Below are 20,123 nucleotides of genomic sequence, written 5' to 3'. Positions count from 1 at the left end.
TCTGGAATCACATGCCTTCTCTGTAAAAGCCCATTTACTAATGAGTAAAGTAAGAACTATTTGGCAAAGAAGTGGCTGGGAGAGTTTAGCAAGAGAGCCATCTTAATTAACCAAGGAAAAACAGGAACGTATCCAAACACAAAGTGGTACTAGAACAAGTTGCTGTGGCAGCATGTATACTGTCTTGTTTATAATAAGGGTAAGGGAGGAGTCGTTTAATTTAAAATTGGATATCTATAGAACACTATAAACAATTGGGAGTACCTGAAAACCAATTTCTCTTCTTTATCATTTATATGACTGAATATGTACAGATCGTTGAGTTTATGCATCCACTCAAGTATAGTGGCACATAAAAAATATTGTGAAAAACCACAAAGGAAATTTAAAATACTGGTCATCGCCAAAGACTAGCTTATTCAGCTTTGTATTTTTACTGTCTTCCATCTATTAGGAAAAGGCCCCCCCCCCCTCCCCATTTAGTACTACTTTAAAATGTCACACCTTCAAATTTATTTTCCATCCAGAATTCTCTGGTGCTTTAAAGAGTTTCTTACCATTATCCTGGATGATTCGTCTAAGGTAGTCTGCAATTAAATATCTCAGTGCTCTTTTATGAGGTAAACCTAGTCTGTGAGGAAACACTATTGAAGTATCAACAACCATATCATGAATGAGCTAAAGGAAGACAAAAAAAAAAAAAATTGTTAAATGGCAAATGATCAAAAATTCTAAACTCCCAAACGCTTTTAGAGTAAAGACAGACATTCTAATATACTAGTCAGTCATTTTTTTCCAGGAATCCTTCATGACACCCTTTACTGAAGAATATATCCTCCAACCAAATGGGACAGGAAGCTGCATTTAAAAGGCCCTGCATTACCATATACTCTTACCTTCACCTAGGGGTATGCCATGCACTGCAAAGGGCACAGAATAATGGTTGTTTGCACATTTCAACCATATTACATTTGAAAAAATGTGTGATACTGCGCCACGGAATATACAATCAATATAAAGGAGAGATAGGTGGGTGTCCTAGTAATCAAAAACAAAAAGGCATTGCTGCCTCTACATATTACTACCACCAGAGGTGGAGCAAGCGAGTAAATTAAAAGATGCATCAATAAGGAATGAGCCAGCGGTTAATACACATCAACACCAAGTAGAACTAGAATATTTTTTTTTTTCGCCCTGGTTTATTGCACTCTGCAATTAGAGGGTTTAGCATATATATCATCTGTTCCTTTCAACTGATTATACTCATTCTTTACTTGTATTATTTCTAGCCATTAATTCTGTTACTGGTGGAGGTTCTCATCAAGTTTTTACCACCACCACCTGGTTCCCAATATTTATATTTATCTCTATTCATTAAGAGGAATAGTGCCATATCTACACTTTAATTTATATTACAGTTGAATCGTAAACAGAGTTTTCTTAGAGCAACTTACCTTAAGTGCAATTAAATCATTTTCCAAACTATGACCGATCAGAATTGTATCAGCACTGAATAGGTTAAGCATGATGGCCTGTACATCTCTAATGGATGTTGTGATATTCTTCAGACTTTCCTCTGTGATACCAGATGAGCTATGAAGAGATGGAGATTTGCATGTACTAAATTAAATTTTTTCAACAGATAAATTGGGTCTTTAACATTTGCCGTATTGCTACAACTCTGAATGATTTTTAATAATCAGAGTTTTCTTGCAGGAACCAAGGTATTTACACATGCTCGCCCAATGCATATATTTGCAACACCTTAGATTTCATTCTAGCGATATCATCACGTCACATGTTCACATGCAGAGGACATCCAATCACATGGTCACATGCAGAGGACAGCCACCACATGTTCACATGCAGAGGACAGCCACCACATGTTCACATGCAGAGGACAGCCACCACATGTTCACATGCAGAGTTCTAACAAATAAATAGTGGCAGTACCCATATGATTTTAAGTTCTGTGCCTGGAAAATTAACGAGCCAATTACAACAGCAGAACTGCTATTATACAGACTGCAAAAGACTTTTCATTGAATATAGAAAAAACATTCCACTACATTCATGTTTTCAGTAACTACATAGTGTAGCTGGTAGTGTCAAGATTTCCAACGTGTACAAGTCAACTGAGGCAATTAGCATATAGGGTAGAAACATTAGAAGGGGGGGGGGGGGGGGGGAGAGAAGGGAATATGCCCACATAGGCAAAGAGAACCAAGTTAGAAGCAGAAGGGAGAGTCTCAATCCATTTTTACATCCTTAATCCTGGTAAGAACAGGATTGTGGAATTATTGAGGAATGTGGATTATCTATTGCATAAAGCAGACACATACACTTATGTTTACATTTTTGCAATGTAAAACAGAAACCACTTTACAAGTCCTACTTTCAGGACTGACTTACAGAGCCTTCCTCAAATTTCAAAATAAACATCCAGAAATGAAAGGCCATTATAAAAGTTTACCATGCAATCAAGTATGCAATCTCACAGCCTCCCCATTAGGTGAGCCATGGCGGTCAAAGTACCTGAACAGATTTATTTGTAGTTCAGCAAATAGGTAGCTCAAACTTTACCACTAATTTTAAAATGGCCTTCAAAAGATAGAAAGGAAATATTTCCTGGTTTAAGAGATATTTTAGAAAGGGTTTGTAATGCCACACCTGCTTTATTGCCTAGAATCCTCATTAATAGCTATCCTGCCAATCCTTTTGCAAAAACATAGGAGCGGAGTTTACCAATTTTCTATGGTCCTACTTACCATCCAGGCTGCCTAATAGAACCAAACATCCCTACTATTAAAAAGGGAGGGCTGGGCATGCCAGATTTGTGGAGAATTGTAGGCTGGTGTCAATATTCCATTTCAAAGCATTGAATGAGGCAAGTGCTGACATCCCCTTCTACACAAAATCTCCAGGCTTTTCGTGTATGTCACTCTATAATGCTGGTTACTAGGACGTTTGCTTACAAACTTTACATTTTTTACAACTGAAAAGTTCCACAACCAATAATTAGAAAAAAACAAAAAAAAAAAAAAAAAAAAAAAAAAACAAACCCACACACCACACCCTATATGCCATATTTTCAGGAATTGCCCAGACCATGCTCTGTCAATTTTTGCCAGGTTGCTCTCACAGCAAAGTTATCCACTTTAAAAAAAATAAACACCCAAAAACAAAAAATGCATATATTCAGCAGCAAAAGTCAGTATTCTAACACTACATTGCCTTGCCTCTCATAATTGTGCAATGGTTGCAAGAGTAAAAGTTATTGTGGCCATGGAAGATCAGACACCACTCCTTAAAAGGGGATATCTGAAAAGTTTAGAAAGGTTTTATTGAATAAATGTTGAATTCAACAGCATTCTGAGCTATATGATGACATTCTACCATGAACAAAAACATACCGAAAAACCCCCCACCTAATTGCCATACAGATTCCCTGTTCAAACCAACCTTAATCAAAAGGGAAATTGGTGCTCAATTCCTAGCTTTTTCTTCTAATCCTCCAAATCTCCCCTACAACCCTTGCTCCCAGTCTCTCACTAGGGTGATGGGCAAGTGTAACATTTCCCTGCTACCCAAGGTTCTCAAGTCTTAGCCCTTCCGACAACCAAAGCTGTCGTAGTAATTCTGACGGATTAATTCCGGAAGTGATGTTGCATACACACGGTCGAACTAAGTTGTCGGAAAATCCGATTGTACGCAGCGCGATGACAGTATTTCATTAGGACGGGACTACGTTCAGGCTAGTAGCCAATAGCTTTGATCTAGGAATTTGATCTGAGCATGCGTGGCACCTTGTCCGTCGGAGTAGGCTACACATGATCGGAGTATGTCCGATCGGAGCATTTTGTCGGAAAATTTTACCGGCAAGTTGGAAAAATTGGTCCGTCGGATATTCCGACGGAAACAGTCTGATGCAGACCACACACAGTCGGAATATCCGACAAAACGGTCCGATAGGAAACATTCTGACGGAATCTCCGACTGTGTGTACAAGGGCTAAGACTGTAAAATCTTTATAAAAAGGTGCTTCCTTTACAATGTTGCACATCATGTAAAATGTAACTACATTAACAGGAGGACTTTGTTCATTTTATCGTGTAGAAACAGTAGAACTGACTACACCCCCAACCCCATGGCGTGTTACATATTTAACATAGGTTAGCACAATGGTTTATAGCAGTACATTTATATTTTTTTTCTTTAAAGCATTAATAAACCCAAAACTAAAGATGTAATATATTGCAGCTTACCATAGATGGCTGCATTCATTTTCTTTTAGGCTTTTTCCACCTCTATTTTCACCTGGTGATCCGGCCAGTACCATTTCCTGCATTAGGGAATGAGGTGAAGCTCTGCTGGCTTCCATCATCCAATCATGTGCAAGCAAATTAGTTTTTTTTCCTTGTATGTGATTGGGTAATTTATGCAATGTGAAATATCACAAAAAACTTTAAGCCCTGGGAAAACTCCCTTCCAAAGTGCAACTTCACTAGAATGCATTAAGGTGAGAAACCTTGAGACTTTACAACTCCTTTAATATATTGCTGAAAGACAAATCTTTCCCAGCAGTTTTATAATATGCATGCAAGGTTTGGTTAACCCTGGTACGATTTCCCAAAAGTTTAATTTTAGGCTTAAAAAATGTCCAACTAATTTCAGTCTTGCAGGTCATGGAAAATATCTGGAAGACATGGAAGTGAATTTTAGTTAACAGTGCTTTCCTTTCACACTTCCTCATAAAGCTGGGTCTGGTGAAGCACATCTACATCTGTAGTATCCACTGGAGACTTATTTCCCCCCAGAGTTGTCATAGGTCTCTTGGTGGCCTCAGTCTCCGCCTTGAACAGTGACTCGGGGCATAGCATGTTCTTGTCAGATTTATAACTGTGCTACATTCTATTTTTGGTTACTTTGACATTTTCTTGTGCCTTTTTTTAATTCTTTAGAGCATGACTTTTTCAAAGAGTTGCTTGGAGTGTTCCTTTATCTTCATTGTACAGGTTGTGTCACAATAATAACTTTTCAGAAGTTGAACCTCCTGGATACGCAAAGTTGGACCTTCCAGCTACACGTTATGACATGAAACCCCCTTAACTAAACTGGTTGATCTCGGATTATTTATATTTTGGAAAATAGTTGCCTGCACCGATAATTTAGGGGTGTTAAAAAGGGATGTATATATTAATGTAGTTATTTATGTTATTTCGTTTTTTTCCCCTTTGTAAATGATTTAATAGATCATTTTCAAAAGACCTAAAAGTCTGTTAAGCGAAAAACCAAAATTAAATCTGTGATTTCATGTTATGAAGAAAAAAAAAAAATGCAATTGTACCAAACCTTTCCTTGTGCTAACAAAATTTCTGCCCGGTCAGTGTTGAAAAGCTTACCGTTGTGGTTGACTATGACAGTCTACCTGAATTATCCAAACGACACTATTCTTAATACAAAAAAAAAAACGCTTCCAGTGTCACCATCTAAGGCAGTGGTAGCCAATCATATTTGTAGTGGAGGTCTGTATCGCCATCAACTTTTTATTGCAAATTTTCAATTTAAAGACATCAATACATTGTGCTCAAGGACTTCTCCACTCCTGTGTACTGTTGCTGTGTTTCCCCTCTTCCCAGCCTGTATAGAAGTAACGTGCTGTCAAAGACATGGCCGTGTATGGCTTTTTTTGAGATGTGGTGTTCAACTGAGTAGCAGAGTCAGACCCCAATGTTGGTAGCAGCAATAAACCCTCTTCACCGATGTCTTTTTAAGCAATAACCCCCTTCCTTCATTGGTGTAAGCAGCATAAATAATATCCCCCCCAAACTCTTTATTGGCAGCAGAAAGCCCTTGCCCTTTATTGGTGTTAAGTGGCAGTAAACCTTCCCCTCCTCTTCATTGGCATTTAGTGTCAGTAACTGGTTCCACCTCTCCTTCATTGGGTTTCAGTGGTAATGTGCTCCCATGCTGCTTCCTACTACCTTTGTCAAGCCAGAACTATATTTTCACTGTCAGACAGGAAAATACTCCACCCAGCAGGTACTGCTGGACTGCAGAAAACAGGCCAGCACTTGACATCCTGCTGCCAATCTGCATCCTGGCTGTTGTAGTCACAAAAGGCACAAGACACAGAAGCACACGTCACCAGTTGGATAGGCATTTAGACAATTTTGCAAACTAGACCCCAAAACACACTGAAAGGGCCTTCCAAGGTAAACCACACTATAACATGACATTCTATCCACATGGATAGGCAGAAAAAAACACAAGCAAAATACCATTGCCATATTTACAGACTTAGCAGATCAATCTTTTACAAAGGTTTATAGGCCTAGCTGTGTGGGTATAACTGCATTAAATTATAGCACCTTCGGCAGCTTTACAAAGTAATTTCTCCTTTTATGAAAATACAGCTCCGTGTTAACTTGCTGTGCTTCTGTGACACTTTCTAAACTAGTTACATTTTTATCACAGTACATTGCAGTCTACGGACTGATTTCAAAAATGATCACCTGCAGTTCAGTGCTATAGAAACAGCCTCCACATGAGCCAATTTAGATGCAACAAACAGGGTTATGAAGTTTAAATGTCACTAGTGTTATATGGGTTAAAGTGCCTCACAATACTTCAGTGTAAACAATGTTTTTAGTAAGGCTTTAGAAACATGCCTTGGAGTATAACTAAGTGAACACTATTTTACCAGATAATCTATTGCAATACTGTCACCCGAACAAGTACAAAGGATACACGGGGTGAGTTTTCTATAAACAAACAAAAAAATGTGCATATCAGTTTGCCCAGTGCAGTACACTTACATTTGCCCTCTTGAAAAAGTATTCTGCCCATTTCCTGTTCTGAACAAATGTTTTTCATGGATAAAAAAAAAAAAACGGAAAAATTACTGTTTGGCCACTAAATAGGGCCAATTCTAAATAGGAATTTCCTATAATAAACACAATTTAGTTGTTAGATGCAATATTTTTCCATTTTTAAAATCAATGAAAAACATTTGCCCATTACAGGAAAAAGCTTCAAGGGTAACTTTTACCTTCTTTATATACCGAGTTAATAATCTCCCATTTTACCCTTTTTATATACAGAAGATCGCCTGATTGATCACGAGGTACACTAACCCACCACTGTAGAATTGATGCATAACAAAATAAAACAAAAAAAACATTTAAAGCTATACATACCTGGTATTATAATCTATGATTTCATTGTCCGGCTTCACAAAAGTATCATAAACCACCTGTAAGCTGTGGCTGACCACTGTGACTCTTGTAAGTTCCAGACCATGCGTCGTGTAGCACTAAATGCAAAAAGTCGTTTTTAAGTGTCAAATAAACTAAAATCAATGTAGGCCTATTAGGCAGGATATTAAGGTAGTTCTAAAGCTTATATATTTTTTCTAAAACATACATGTTACACCTAGCTACTCTGTGCAATGGATTGCACAGAGCGACCACCAACCTCCATTCCTGGAGTCCCCCATTAGCACTCTATGCTCTCTCTCTTCTCAGTGAGCCACCATAGGAAGAAACTTCATATGGATGCACACCTGCAGGCTTGCTCTCAAGGGTGTGTGTCTACAGACACGGTGTGGCCTGGCCCTGCACCCTCTTCATAGGATTTTATTGACAGCAGAAGCCAATGGCTCCCACCATTCTCACAGAGTCCTGTTAGAAGAGAGAGCAGCGCAGCTGCACTCAGCCACAGCGCTGGAGCAAGACTGGGCTCAGGTATTTGTGGATGCAGGGGGCGATACAAATACTGGAACATTTTTAACTTCATGCAGCGATTGCGTCAGGGTAAAAATAAAATAAAAAATAAATAAATAAAAGTCCTGCCTTTAGAACCAACCACTTTTAAAAAGAACCTATGCAGAAACAACATGCTGCCTGGTAATGCAAAAGGATACATCATGGTCATATTTTGAAAATATTTTAATTACACGGGCAAAACAATATGGACCCATTTCTTCAAGGGATTCTAAAGACAAGAATTCTTTTTTTCACATTTTTTTTTTTTTTTTTTAGAAAAAAAAAAAAAACCCACACACATACTTGCCTGCTCTTTGTGTTCCAACCAGTCACAAACCTCTACAAGCATAAAGAAAACTCTCATTGCCTTCCATCCTTCATTGGTAGCCCACATGTTCAGGTTAGTGACAGTAACAATAGTATCAGAATAAAATCCCCCAAGTCTGGAAGAGTGGCATTACATTATCCTCACAGGTGCTTTAGCCCTCACTCACTTTGAATGCAGTTTTGAAATCATGCAGCTTCATCTGAAATCACACAGCACAGATGTCTATGCAAGTCGTAACTGAAATACTCAAAAAGTAGTGCAGGGACTACTTTTTCAAAACTATGCAACACTGCAAAGTCTATTTGGACAGTGCCATTACCAATAGGGTGCAACAAGTCGCTCCAGTGTGAATGAAGGCTTAGGGCCTTGTGGGAAAGTGCCAATGGGAACTTCCACTATTGAATTCTTAAGACAAGTCATTACACCATTCCATTAATCGGTGCCCAATATCAGTTTTTGATGGGAGTAACTTAGAAATAAAACATTGCTATTTTGCCCATTTTTAAGCACCAGCAAAATCATTACCATTTCACAGTCCACAGAAAATATTCCAGGATTTTCATCAGAATGCTGGAGTTTTGGGAAAGTCCCTATGAATCCATCAAGATTTTCCTTATGACCCTCATGAACATGGAGCTGAAAGTAAACAAAAATAAGCTAGAAAATCAACATACCCACATTACCCATTCCATTTAACCCCTTGCCCTCCAGAAGATTTGGAAGACAGAAAATCTTTTTTTCTTGGTTATAAAATTTTGCAAATTAATAATGGTTTATAGATTTAGGGAAAAAAATATTCTGCTACATTTCTTTTGTGAAAATAACCCAAATCAGTGTACAATATTTAATATGTAGGAGGAGTATAGTCCACAAACTATGGTGTATATCTGAAAACTGATAAATCCTGATGTACGGACGGGCCTATCTCCTTTGAGGCCCAAAAATGTCGGGACAGTACAGAAATCCCCCAAATGACCACTTTTTGGAAAGTAGACAGTCCAAGATATGTAGCAATAGGCATGGTGAGTTTAACCACTTAAGGACCAGAAGGATTTACCCCCTTAATGACCAGGCCATTTTTTTGCACTACGGCACTGCTTCGCTTTAAGACCCCTTTCACCGCTCCAAAGAAGCTGCTGGCAGGACTTTTTCTGACGCCCTGCCCACGCAAGGCTCCAGTGTGAAAGCCTGAGGGCTTTCACACTGCAGTGAATGGAGCAGCTGTTTTAGGGCGGTTTGCAGGCACTATTTTTAAGGTTATAGCACCTGCAAAAACGCCCCAGTGTGAAAGGGGTCCAACTGACAAAAAAAAAAGGAATCACAATAAGCGTACATTGATTGGTTTGCACAAAAGTTATAGCGTTTAAAAAAACATAGGGGACTGCTTTATGGCATTTTTATTCATTTTTTACTAGTAATGGTGGTGATCAGCAATTTTTAGCGGGACTGCAACATTGTGGTGGAAAGATTGTTTTTGGGACCAGTGGCATTTATATAGCGAACAGTACTATAAAAATGCTCAGATTACTGTATAAATGACACTACCAGGGAAGAGGTTATCACTAGTGATATATGATCCTTGGGAGGCGTTTCTAACTGTGGGGGGAGTGTACTGACTGGAGAGAGAACTTGCCCTTACTGATCACTAGGAACAGACGATCTCTCTCCTGGGGATGTTTTGGTATATGAATTTATACTTTCATTTACAAGATAAGCTTTCTGATAAAAATATTCACAACCAAAAATGCAGTTTTACACTGTATCAGTGAATAGCATAGCTCAAATATAATACACCGTCCAAACGTATCCAGGATATCGTTCCATTCCATTTTGTTCACCTTGTACACATTTGTACAGTGCTCTAACTGTACTAAATAGGCCATATACACAAAGTATGTAGACAGTCTCTTGAAATTTTTACAGTTATGACATATTGCTCATCTAACCTTTGCCATTTGGCATCCTGGGGCACCTACTGCTGCTTCACAACAACTGTAGCGAGTTTCTATTCCACCTGGGACTGAACAGAAAATGCATGATCAGTAGAGTTTCTGTAGTTAGAGCAAAACAAAATTTTATTACAATATGCAACGTGTACTTACCTCTGTGTTTTCGAACTCTACCAGAGTGATATGTGCATTCTTCTTTACGTACATGCTTGCCTTGCAATGTCACTGCATAGATTTCTCCACAGCGACAGCAAACTTTTCTCAGAGCTAAGAAAGCATTAGAATTAAGACTAGAAACTTTTTTTTTACCACTCCATTACACACTCCTTTATTAAACAAAAAAAATTCAGATTTAACATATCTACAACGTACCCCTGCTTCCCAACCTGGACAGAGTATGCAGTCCATCATTTAATCACCAGGGACTAAGTGGTTTAACAAAAAATAAATTATGCGCGCAGTTACATACCATCATGGTTTATATTTTTCCCTCCAGCATTCTGTAATAAAGCGCTGCCAGGTTTCTCAGGGTTTGGTCGAGGATATCCATTTTCTATCAACTGATCCTCAGTCAAGAGGTATTCTTTTAGGAAGTTGTAAAGAGCGTGCCCTGTCAATTCTGTAAAGACATGTCAACATAATTAAAAACCCAATGCATGCCATCTTTTACATGTGCGGTTTTAGGACCACCTATTCATAATGCAAAGCCAAAACCTGGACCAATTCAGCGATCCGATGCAGACCAAAAACATTTCAAATCAAGCCACAGCCAAAAATGGCAAGAAAAAAAAAAAATCATTCACCAAGAAAAACCAAACACCAGCTTTTGCTGAAGTACTCACCGTCAAAATATTTCTTCCATTTATATATTGGGAGCTATATTGGATTTCTGCCAGACATTGTTGTCAAGGCTAAAATATATTTCAAATTTCAGTCTTATCTGACCACCTTAAAACTCACCTTGAAGATTCTGAGGCTACATGGAAAAAGGTGTTCTGGTCATAGGAGACTAAAATTGAATTATTTGGCCAAACGATATATGTCTGTTAGAAATACAATACAGCTCACCATCCAAATGGCCCCTTTCCTACAGTGAAGCATGGAGGTAGCAATATCCCATTATGGGGTGTTTCTCTGCAGCAGGGACTGGAGCACTTGTCAGGATAGAAGAAATGGATTGGGCAAAATATCAAATTCTTAAGGAAAAGGTGCTGCCCTCTGCTAGAAAGCCGTCAATGAGAAGAAGGCTTACCTTCCAACATAAATCACCCAAAGCACACAGTAAAAATGACCAGTGGTTGAAGGAGAAAAAAGGTGAATGTCCTTAAAGGGGCTGTAAACCCTTGTTTACTTACCTCCGCTGTGCAGTTCATTTTGCACAGAGCGGCCCCAGTCCTCTTTTGGGGTCCCTCAGGCACACTGGTGGATCCTCCCTGCATCGTGTCCACATTAGAGAAGGCTCAATGGAGCCAATGACTGAGCTGCTATCAATCTATCCAAGATATAAGACATCAGCTAAATCTGGTGTGCTCGTTCCCGGCCGGAGGATGACAGCATTCAGGCAAGTAAAATAGGTGGGCTGCGCAGCACTACAGAAGGTTTTCACCTTAAGGCATTAGGGTGAAAAAAAAATGAGGGTTCACAACCCCTTTAAATCACAGCCCAGATTTAAGCTGTCAGAATCAGGTTTCTGCCCTTCTAGTCAGAGGTTTATGTACTGCTGACATGCACTGACAGCTCTGCGGTAGTTTGTCTACGATCTATGCTGGATGTCAAGATTTTAACATGTAAACATAAGGTTTTATTATTGAATTGTATCCCACGCTGCTATCTTTTTGTTGCATCAACTCAATACAGGTTAAGCTTTTATATTTAGTGTATGTATCTGCCAATAATGATTTTAGTGCATCTTTAGCAAAAATATTGTTTTGATAAACATTTGTGTAAGTGGTTGGCGGGGGGGGGGGGGGGGGATTCTTTTACAAACTCTGAAAGCTGTAAGGGAAAAGTTGTCTGGTGACGTGCATTTAAAAGTGGAGCACAGGGCCCAGCAGCAAAAGGGTTAAACTGTAGTATCAGCCTGGAACAAATTAAAAAAGAAAGAAAAAATAAAAAATAAAAGTGAAGGGGGGGGGGGGGGGGTCTGAAATATTAGTAAAGATAGTAAACTAAAATGTGATTGCATAAGTGCAATCCTCTTATAACTGAGGATGAATCTATGTTCAGAATTAAGCAATAACATTCAAATTCATGTTAAATCTGAGTCAGTACACACCTGCCACCATTTAACGTGCCTCTGATTAACCCCAAAGTTTAGCTGTTCTAGTAGGTCATTCCTGAAATTTTTAGTCACATCCTACAGCAAAAGTCATGGGCCACAGAGAGCCTTCAAAGCATCAAAGGGATCTCATTGTTAAAATGCATCAATCAGGAGAAGGGTGCAAAAGAATTTCCAAGGCATTAGCTATACCATGGAACACAATGAAGACAGTCAGTCATCAAGTGGAGAAGGTATGGTACAACAGTGACATTACCAAGGTCTGGACATCCCTCCAAAATTATGAAAAAACACGAGAAGTAAACTGGTCAGGGAGGCTGCCAAGAGGCCTACAACATTAAAGGCGCTTCAGGGATATCTGGCAAGTACTGGCTGTGCGATGCATGTGATAATCTCATGTATACTTCATATGTCTGAGCTATGGGGTAGAGTGGCAAGACGGAAGCCTTTTATGAAGAAAAACATCCATGCCTGGTTAAATTTTGCAAAAACACATCTGAAATCTCCCAAAAGGCATGTGGGAAAATGTGTTATGTCTGATGAAACCAAGGTTGAAATTTTTGGCCTTAATACCAAAAAGATGTTTAGTGCAAAAACACTGCACAGCACCAAAAGAACACCATACCCACCATGAAGCATTGCGGTGGCAGCATCATGCTTTGGGGCTGTTTTTCTTCAGATGGAACAGGGGCCTGTTCGCACTCACACCCAAGCAGTCACATGCGCTGTTCATGGACACGGCTCAGCTCCGCTGCCGAGACGGATTTTCGCACCAACAGCACCGCCGCACACATTATCAAAAGTATTGGGAATCTGTCTTTACATGTACATGAACTTTAATGGCATCCCAGTCTTCGTCTGTAGGGTTCAATATTGAGTTGGCCCACTCCTTGCAGCTATAACAGCTTCAACTCTTATGGGAAGGCTGTCCACAAGGTTAAGAATGTCTATGGAAATGTTTGACCATTCTTTCAGAAGCGCATTTGGGAGATCAGGCAGTGATGTGGACGAGAAGGCCTGGCTCAGTCGCTGCACTAATTCATCCCAATGGCGGTCTATCGTGTTGAGGTTAGGCCTGTGCAGGCTAGTCTAGTTCCTCCACTCCAAGTTTGCACATACGTGTCTTTATGGACCTTGTTTTGTGCACTGGCCCAAATGATTTGGTGGAGGGATTATGGTGTGGGGTTGTTTTTCACGGGTTGGGCTTGGCCCCTCTTAAGGCATCAGCATACCAAGACATTTAACACTTTCATCCTCCCAACTTTGTTGGAACAGTTTGGGGGGATGACCCCTTCCTGTTCCAACATGACTGCAAAAAAAAAAAAAAAAAAAAGCCATAAAGACATGGATGAACAAGTTTTGGGTGAAGTAACTAGACTACCCTGCACAGAATCCGGACCTCAACCCGATTCTCTCCCCCTCCTCATTTTCCAATACTGCCTTAACCCTCTTGGGCATGTAGTTTACCAGAGCTTCACAGGTTGCCACTGGAGTCCTTTCACTCCTCCAGGATGACCTCACGGAGCTGGTGGATGTTGGAGACCTTGCGCTCCTCCACCTTACGCTTGAGGATGCCCCACAGATGCGCAATAGGCTTTAGGTCTGGAGACATGCTTGGCCAGTCCATTGCCCTCAGCTTCTTTAGCAAGGCAGTGGTCACCTTATAGGTGTGTTTGGGCTGCTGGCCAATATTCCAACATAGTGACCCCAGTCTATGAAGGGAGGGGGGGGTGATCATGCTCCACTTCAGCATATCACAGTACATGTTGGCATTCATGGTTCCCTCAGTGAACCATAGATCCCCAGTGCCGGCAGCACTCATGCAGCCAGACCAGGACAAGCCCATCACCATAAAAGATGGCCACTCTGCTCACAGGTGAGCCAGCTCCAACAGTATGATCTCCTCACTGCAGTGTGCTCTCCCAGTTGAAGCAATAATGAAAGGAAAGTCCGGATGGCTGCCCGCCAAACTGAGATCTCAACGCCTTTATTCACAGAAAACCGTGAACATGAGGAGCACTACATTTACAAGCAAGGGAGGTATAGCTTACATGTTTCGCACAAGAATTGTGCTTTATCAAAGCCCGTTTCATCTATGAACTGGTAATTCATACCTAGCCAGATCCTCCCCTCTGGGGGTGTCAGCAGGTTAATTAACCAATTCAATACTATGTTCTTATCAAAAACTTGCGTTTCAAAAATAACGAAGTGTAAGAGTAATACAAAATATGCAAGATAAAAACCATATGAAAATGTTACAGCCAGGCCCAAAATGATGATATTATATATTCACACTTTATCAATATGGATGCAAGGTAAATAAAAAAAAATAAAGTTAGAATACTAAAAAGGGATAAACATCCCAGGTAACATAAAAGAGCCGCTAATGAAAGGGGAAGGAGGGAAGAGGAAAAAAAAAACACGACACCAAGAAATGCTCTGCATGCTGGAATATGAACTTTGGACATGAAGTTGCGTGACAAATTAGATCACATGGAGAAAGATCATTTCAAAAGAAAGAAGCTACCTAGGGATCATTTTGATTATGAATCATATTCTGTTTATATTTGGAAAAAACCCAGGTTTCCATATAGACATAGGAAACTTTCACAATCTGGTACCTCTGGAATACATGTAGCTTTCTCTGATATAGTGAATTAAATCGTGGACTATACCCTGGCTAGAGCTGCCTCTGATTCGTCCCTGGGTGAGGACAATGTTGGTGTAAGTTCTGGGAATGCTTCTGAACCCTGTTAAAACGAGGGATGTGTGGCTCTACAAAAGAGAAAGAAGAGGAAATAAAATAAAAAATGGACCAGGAGAGGAAGAAAGGTGCAGCGGGAGGAGGAAGTCATTACAATTTGAGGGGTCAGAAACACAAATAATACACAATGGGGGGTTATTTACTAAAGGCAAGTCCACTTTGCACTACAAGTGCACTTGGAAGTGCAGTCGCTGTAGATCCGAGGGGGACATGCAAGGGAAAATAAAAAACAGCATTTTAGCTTGCACATGTTGGATGATAAAATCAGCAGAGCTTCCCTAATTTCAGATCTAGCCCTCCGATTTAAAGCGACTGCACTCCCAAGTGCACTTGGATTTGCTTTTCATAAATAACCCCCAATGTCCTTTATCTAGCAGGACTCTAACGGAATCTGAATTGTCATTGTCTAAGGGTCTTAAGGTGTCCTTAAAACCGCAACATGTACAAAACTACAAGAAACTAATTATAAAATTATTTCACAGTGGTACAGAACACCAGAAAAACTTCAAAAATATTTTCCTCATATATCAAATAAGTGTTGGAGGTGTCAGAAAGAAGTGGGAAATTTTCTACATATATTTTGGTCATGCCCAAAAATTGAGAAATACTGGAAGGACGTACGAGAGATTATTCAAAAATTTAGTGAAGTAGAAATACGGGAGGACCCAGCAGTATTTCTCTTGCATTTGTCAGGGATCCCGGGAAATATATATAGGAATTCCATCCTGTGTCACTTGGTAAACACAGCCAAGTCATGTATAACACTTAGGTGGAAACAAACACAACCCCCTAGTGTGAGCATGTGGCTGAAGAAAGTTGAGGAGGTGAACAGGATGGAAGACCTAATATGGACAGCTAGGAAAAGAAGAAAAACCTACTTGGAAATATGGACACCATGGAATCTTTATGTCTCGTCGGAGGAGGGAAGAGACAGATTGATGCGATCTAGGGGGGAGGAGGGGGTAGATATAGGGGAAGGAGATGAGAACTTCCCCTCCCCCTCCCCCTCTCCCCTTCTTGGTCTGTGGGGGTGCTGAGGGGGCGGATTTTATTTCGGTTTCTTTTTTTTTTTTTTGGGGGGGGGGGGGAACAAGGATGGAAATAAAGGGGGGGGGGAGATGAGAAATAAGAGGATAACAATAAAACTCTGGCCTGGCTGGGAATAGTACCAACCCAGGACCAGATATAGGGTATGTGGGACCGAGAGAGGAGTTTCTCCGACGCCGTCCCCATATATTACCATTAACTTAGCTTTCTTTTCCTTGGATTTATATATTATACTATAAGGGAAGTAAGAGGTTAAGGTAATAGAACGAACTGTTATGTTCTTTTTTTTTTTTTTTTTTTACTATGTATAAATATGGAAATTCGATGTATGATATTCAGATTGTTTATGTAAAATTCCATTCTTGCCTATATGTAGGAAAAAAAAAAGGGGGGAAAAAAAAAAGAAATTTAAAAAAAAAGAAACTCTGATAAGGGTGGCTTGGTGGTTGTCCGGTACCTTTTCTGAGGCCAATATGCTGAGACAGGCTCCCCTTGTGGCTAAGCGCAGTATACCCCTGAAGGTGGTATAAGAGGTATAGGGCTCAAAGAAGCATGGGTTGCCTGCAGGTTGAGAAGGTTTAAGCTGATTATCACTTGGAGACTTTGCTTGAAAAGACAAGGAGTAATCCGGACACTAGTAAAAGCCTGGCTGAGGGTAGAACCTTAGTAGAGCAGACTGGAGGCTGTGGTGAGGCCAGCAGGGGGTCAATCACAGGTAAGTGATAAGTCATACCAGGGGTCAAACACTGGTAATCAAGCAGGTGCAAGTATAGCAAAGTCTGTGAGCCAAACCGGGGGTCAAACACTGGAGAGGAGATCTGAGCAGGTCAGGAGGCAAGCCGAGGTCACAACAGGAATCACTTCAAAGTATAAAACATAGGAACAGGGAAGAGCTAAAGACAATGCAGCAATTTGGGGCAGACAGAGGCAGCCTTTTATAGGCCACAAGGGGGGAACCATCTATCACATGATGTGCCTATGGCGCCCATTTGTTCTACTGGAAAGGCTGCCAATACTTCTGCAGCCTATTTGTTGAACACCATTTCTGACAGTGGTGGTTTTCGATGCAGATACATACAAGGATGGATGAGCCGAACACCCCCGTTTGGTTCGCACCAGAACCTGCGAACAGACCTAAAAACTTAGTGTGAGCTTTAGAACCCTATTAAAAAGTCTATGGGACTCGAACATTCACAATCTAAAGTGCCAATTTTAAAGGCCAATATGCAAGTTACTGTCCTAAAAAGTGTTTGGGGACCTGGGTCCTGTCCCAGGGGACATGGATCAATGCAAAAAAAAAAAAGTTTTTAAAAAACGGCCGTTTTTTCAGGAGCAGTGATTTTAATAATGATTAAAGTGAAACAATAAAAGTGTAATATTCCTTTAAATTTCGTACCTGGGGGCGTCTATAGTATGCCTGTGAAGGGGCGCATGTTTCCCGTGCTTAGAACTGTACCTGCACAAAGTGTCATTTCGCAAGGAAAAAAAGTCTTTTAAAATCACTTTCCATTGTCGGCTCCCGTAATACAGAGAACACTCAATGAGTGTTCTGTATTAGCCGACAATTCATTCATTGATTAACAAAAAAAAAAAAAAAAAAAAAAAAAAAAGCGTGTGGGGGGTTCCCCTAGATTCAATTACCAGGCCCTTCAGGTCTGGTATGGATATTAAGGGGAACCCCGTGTCAAATTTAAAAAAAATTGACGTGAGGGTCCCCCTAAATATCCATACCAGACCCTTTATCCGAGCACGCAAACTGGCAGGCCGCAGGAAAAGAGGGGGGACAGAGGGGGGGGGACGAGAGAGCGCCCCCCCTTCTGAACCATACCAGGCCACATGCCCTCAACATTGGGAGGATGCTTTGGGGGTCTTTGACCCCCTCAAAGCACCATGTCCCCATGTTGATGTGGAGAAGGGCCTCATCCCCACAACCCTGGCCGGTGGTTGTGGGGGTCTGCGGGCGGGGGGGCTTATCGGAATCTGGAAGCCCCCATAACAAGGGGACCCCCAGATCCCGCCCCCCCTGTTTGAAATGGTAAGGGGGTACAAAAGTACCTCTACCATTTCACAAAGAAAGTGTAAAAAAAAGTGTTAAATAAGACAAACACCTTTGAAAAAAAAAAATTATTTTTTATTTTTTTAATAAGGGAAGATTCCAGCAGTGGTAATCCACTCTTGCTATCCAGCGACGGATGATCATCTCTCTGGGGTCCAGCGATGGCTGATCTGATCCAGCGATGGGCGATTTTCATTCCAGGGCTGTCCATACATCCGTCTTCTGTCTCCACTGCGGGGGATCCCAGAGCTGATGTTTCTTATATTAGGAGGGCTGGGCCACCCGTCACCTGACCCCGCCCCCTCTGACACTGATGAGGGAAGCCATGGGGTTCCCCAGTGACTTATGTTTGACCCCGCCCCCCTCTGATGTAACACACCAGGTCTGGTATGGATATTTAGGGGGACCCCCACGCTTTTTTTTTTTTTTTATTTGACACGGGGTTCCCCTTAATATCCATACCAGACCTGAAGGGCCTGGTAATTGAATTTAGGGGAACCTCCACACTTATTTTTATTTTTTTATTTTTTATCAATGAATGAATTGTCGGCTAATACAGACGGCTGTATTACGGGAGCCGACAATGGAAAGTGATTTTTTTTAAAAAAAAATTCCCTTGCGAAATGACACTTTGTGCAGGGACAGTTCTAAGCATGGGAAACATGCGCCCCATTCACAGACATACTATATAGACACACACACACACACACACACACACACACACACACACACACCAGTACAAAATTTAAAGGAATATTATGCTTTTATGGTTTCACTTTAATTAAAATCACTGCTCCTGAAAAAACGTCCGTTTTTAAAACTTTTTTTTGCATTGATACATGTCCCCTGGGGCAGGACCCAGGTCCCCAAACACTTTTTAGGACAGTAACTTGCATATTAGCCTTTAAAATTAGCACTTTAGATTTCTCCCATAGACTTGTATAGGGTGTTCCGGCTTTTCAAATTTGCCGCGAACAGCCCAAATTGTTCACTGTTCGCTGAAGAGGCAAACAGGCAATGTTCGAACTCGAAGCTCATCCCTACATACAAGAAAGAGGCAATTTTCTGACAAGGTTACCTACTGTAAAATCAAAAAGTAACCCCACCAGTACATATAAAAAGATTCTCATTGCACTGGTCAATAAAAAGGTATTAGTTTGGGTATCAAAAAAAAAAAAAAGAAGGAGGGTGAGAGTCTGGTGCCTGAGGCACCTATTTTGCCTGAGTTTCTTCACCTGCCCACAAGTGGGTTTAGACCCCATTGTGGCTGGTATTGGGTCATTAAATGAACGGTTAAGTTACTGGGTGGACTGCCAATTACAGCCTTTAGTGCAAGATTTACCTAGTTACTTAAGATATATCAAACAACTACTCAATGTATGTTTTAATACCGGTATGACCTGGGAAGAGACCATATGGATTACATAGTGTTGTGTCCAGCTTGTACTCATCTATACCACACAAATTAGGACTTGCAGAGGTGGAATTTTTTCTAGACCATTACAGTAAATTATACTTCTATCCATAGAGTGTACATTCTTGATCATTTACTAAATGAATTTTTCTTCTTTTGATGATTTTTTACCTCCAGAAATGCAGGGCAGCAATGGTGGCTCGTTCTTCCCAGTCACTCCCAAATCTATATATGGGTTGGTGGGAGAGGGTCTACATTTTTTGGGAGTATGAATCCATTTAGGTCAGGGATAAAATTCTACCGTTGTTATATAGATGGCCCGTTTATTTAAACTGGTCCAATTGACAATTTTGACAGATTATTTCAAAGACAATCAGCTTAATTTAAAGTTCACTGGACAATTCAGCCAAGAGATTATACCCTTCTTGGATGTCACTCTGCAGGAAAAGGATGGTCGCATTATTTCTGGTCTCTACAGGAAACCCCTGTCTGGTAATACTCTCCTCCGAGCAGATTCTGGC

General features: G+C 40.6%; 1 protein-coding gene across 1 annotated transcript in view; it reads right to left on the bottom strand.

Moving 5' to 3' along the window:
* The window catches only part of LOC143974084 (RNA exonuclease 1 homolog), a 145,223-nt gene that overhangs the window by 27,571 nt on the left and 97,529 nt on the right, over nucleotides 1–20,123 (bottom strand). Inside the window, exons 9-15 of the mRNA XM_077475143.1 lie at nucleotides 10,513–10,662; nucleotides 10,197–10,310; nucleotides 10,041–10,114; nucleotides 8,620–8,730; nucleotides 7,200–7,315; nucleotides 1,455–1,593; nucleotides 558–678 (exon numbers count right to left, since the gene is read on the bottom strand). Of these exons, the coding sequence (XP_077331269.1) occupies nucleotides 558–678; nucleotides 1,455–1,593; nucleotides 7,200–7,315; nucleotides 8,620–8,730; nucleotides 10,041–10,114; nucleotides 10,197–10,310; nucleotides 10,513–10,662 (825 nt within the window). The remainder of the gene's footprint in view (nucleotides 1–557; nucleotides 679–1,454; nucleotides 1,594–7,199; nucleotides 7,316–8,619; nucleotides 8,731–10,040; nucleotides 10,115–10,196; nucleotides 10,311–10,512; nucleotides 10,663–20,123) is intronic.

This window comes from Lithobates pipiens, unplaced genomic scaffold (assembly GCF_037356315.1).
Source record: "Lithobates pipiens isolate NorthernLeopardFrog02 unplaced genomic scaffold, aLitPip1_a1.2 Scaffold_13, whole genome shotgun sequence".
Lineage (NCBI taxonomy): Eukaryota > Metazoa > Chordata > Amphibia > Anura > Ranidae > Lithobates > Lithobates pipiens.
Note: the sequence above shows the minus strand (reverse complement) of the source record. Positions and strands in the feature narration are given on the sequence as shown.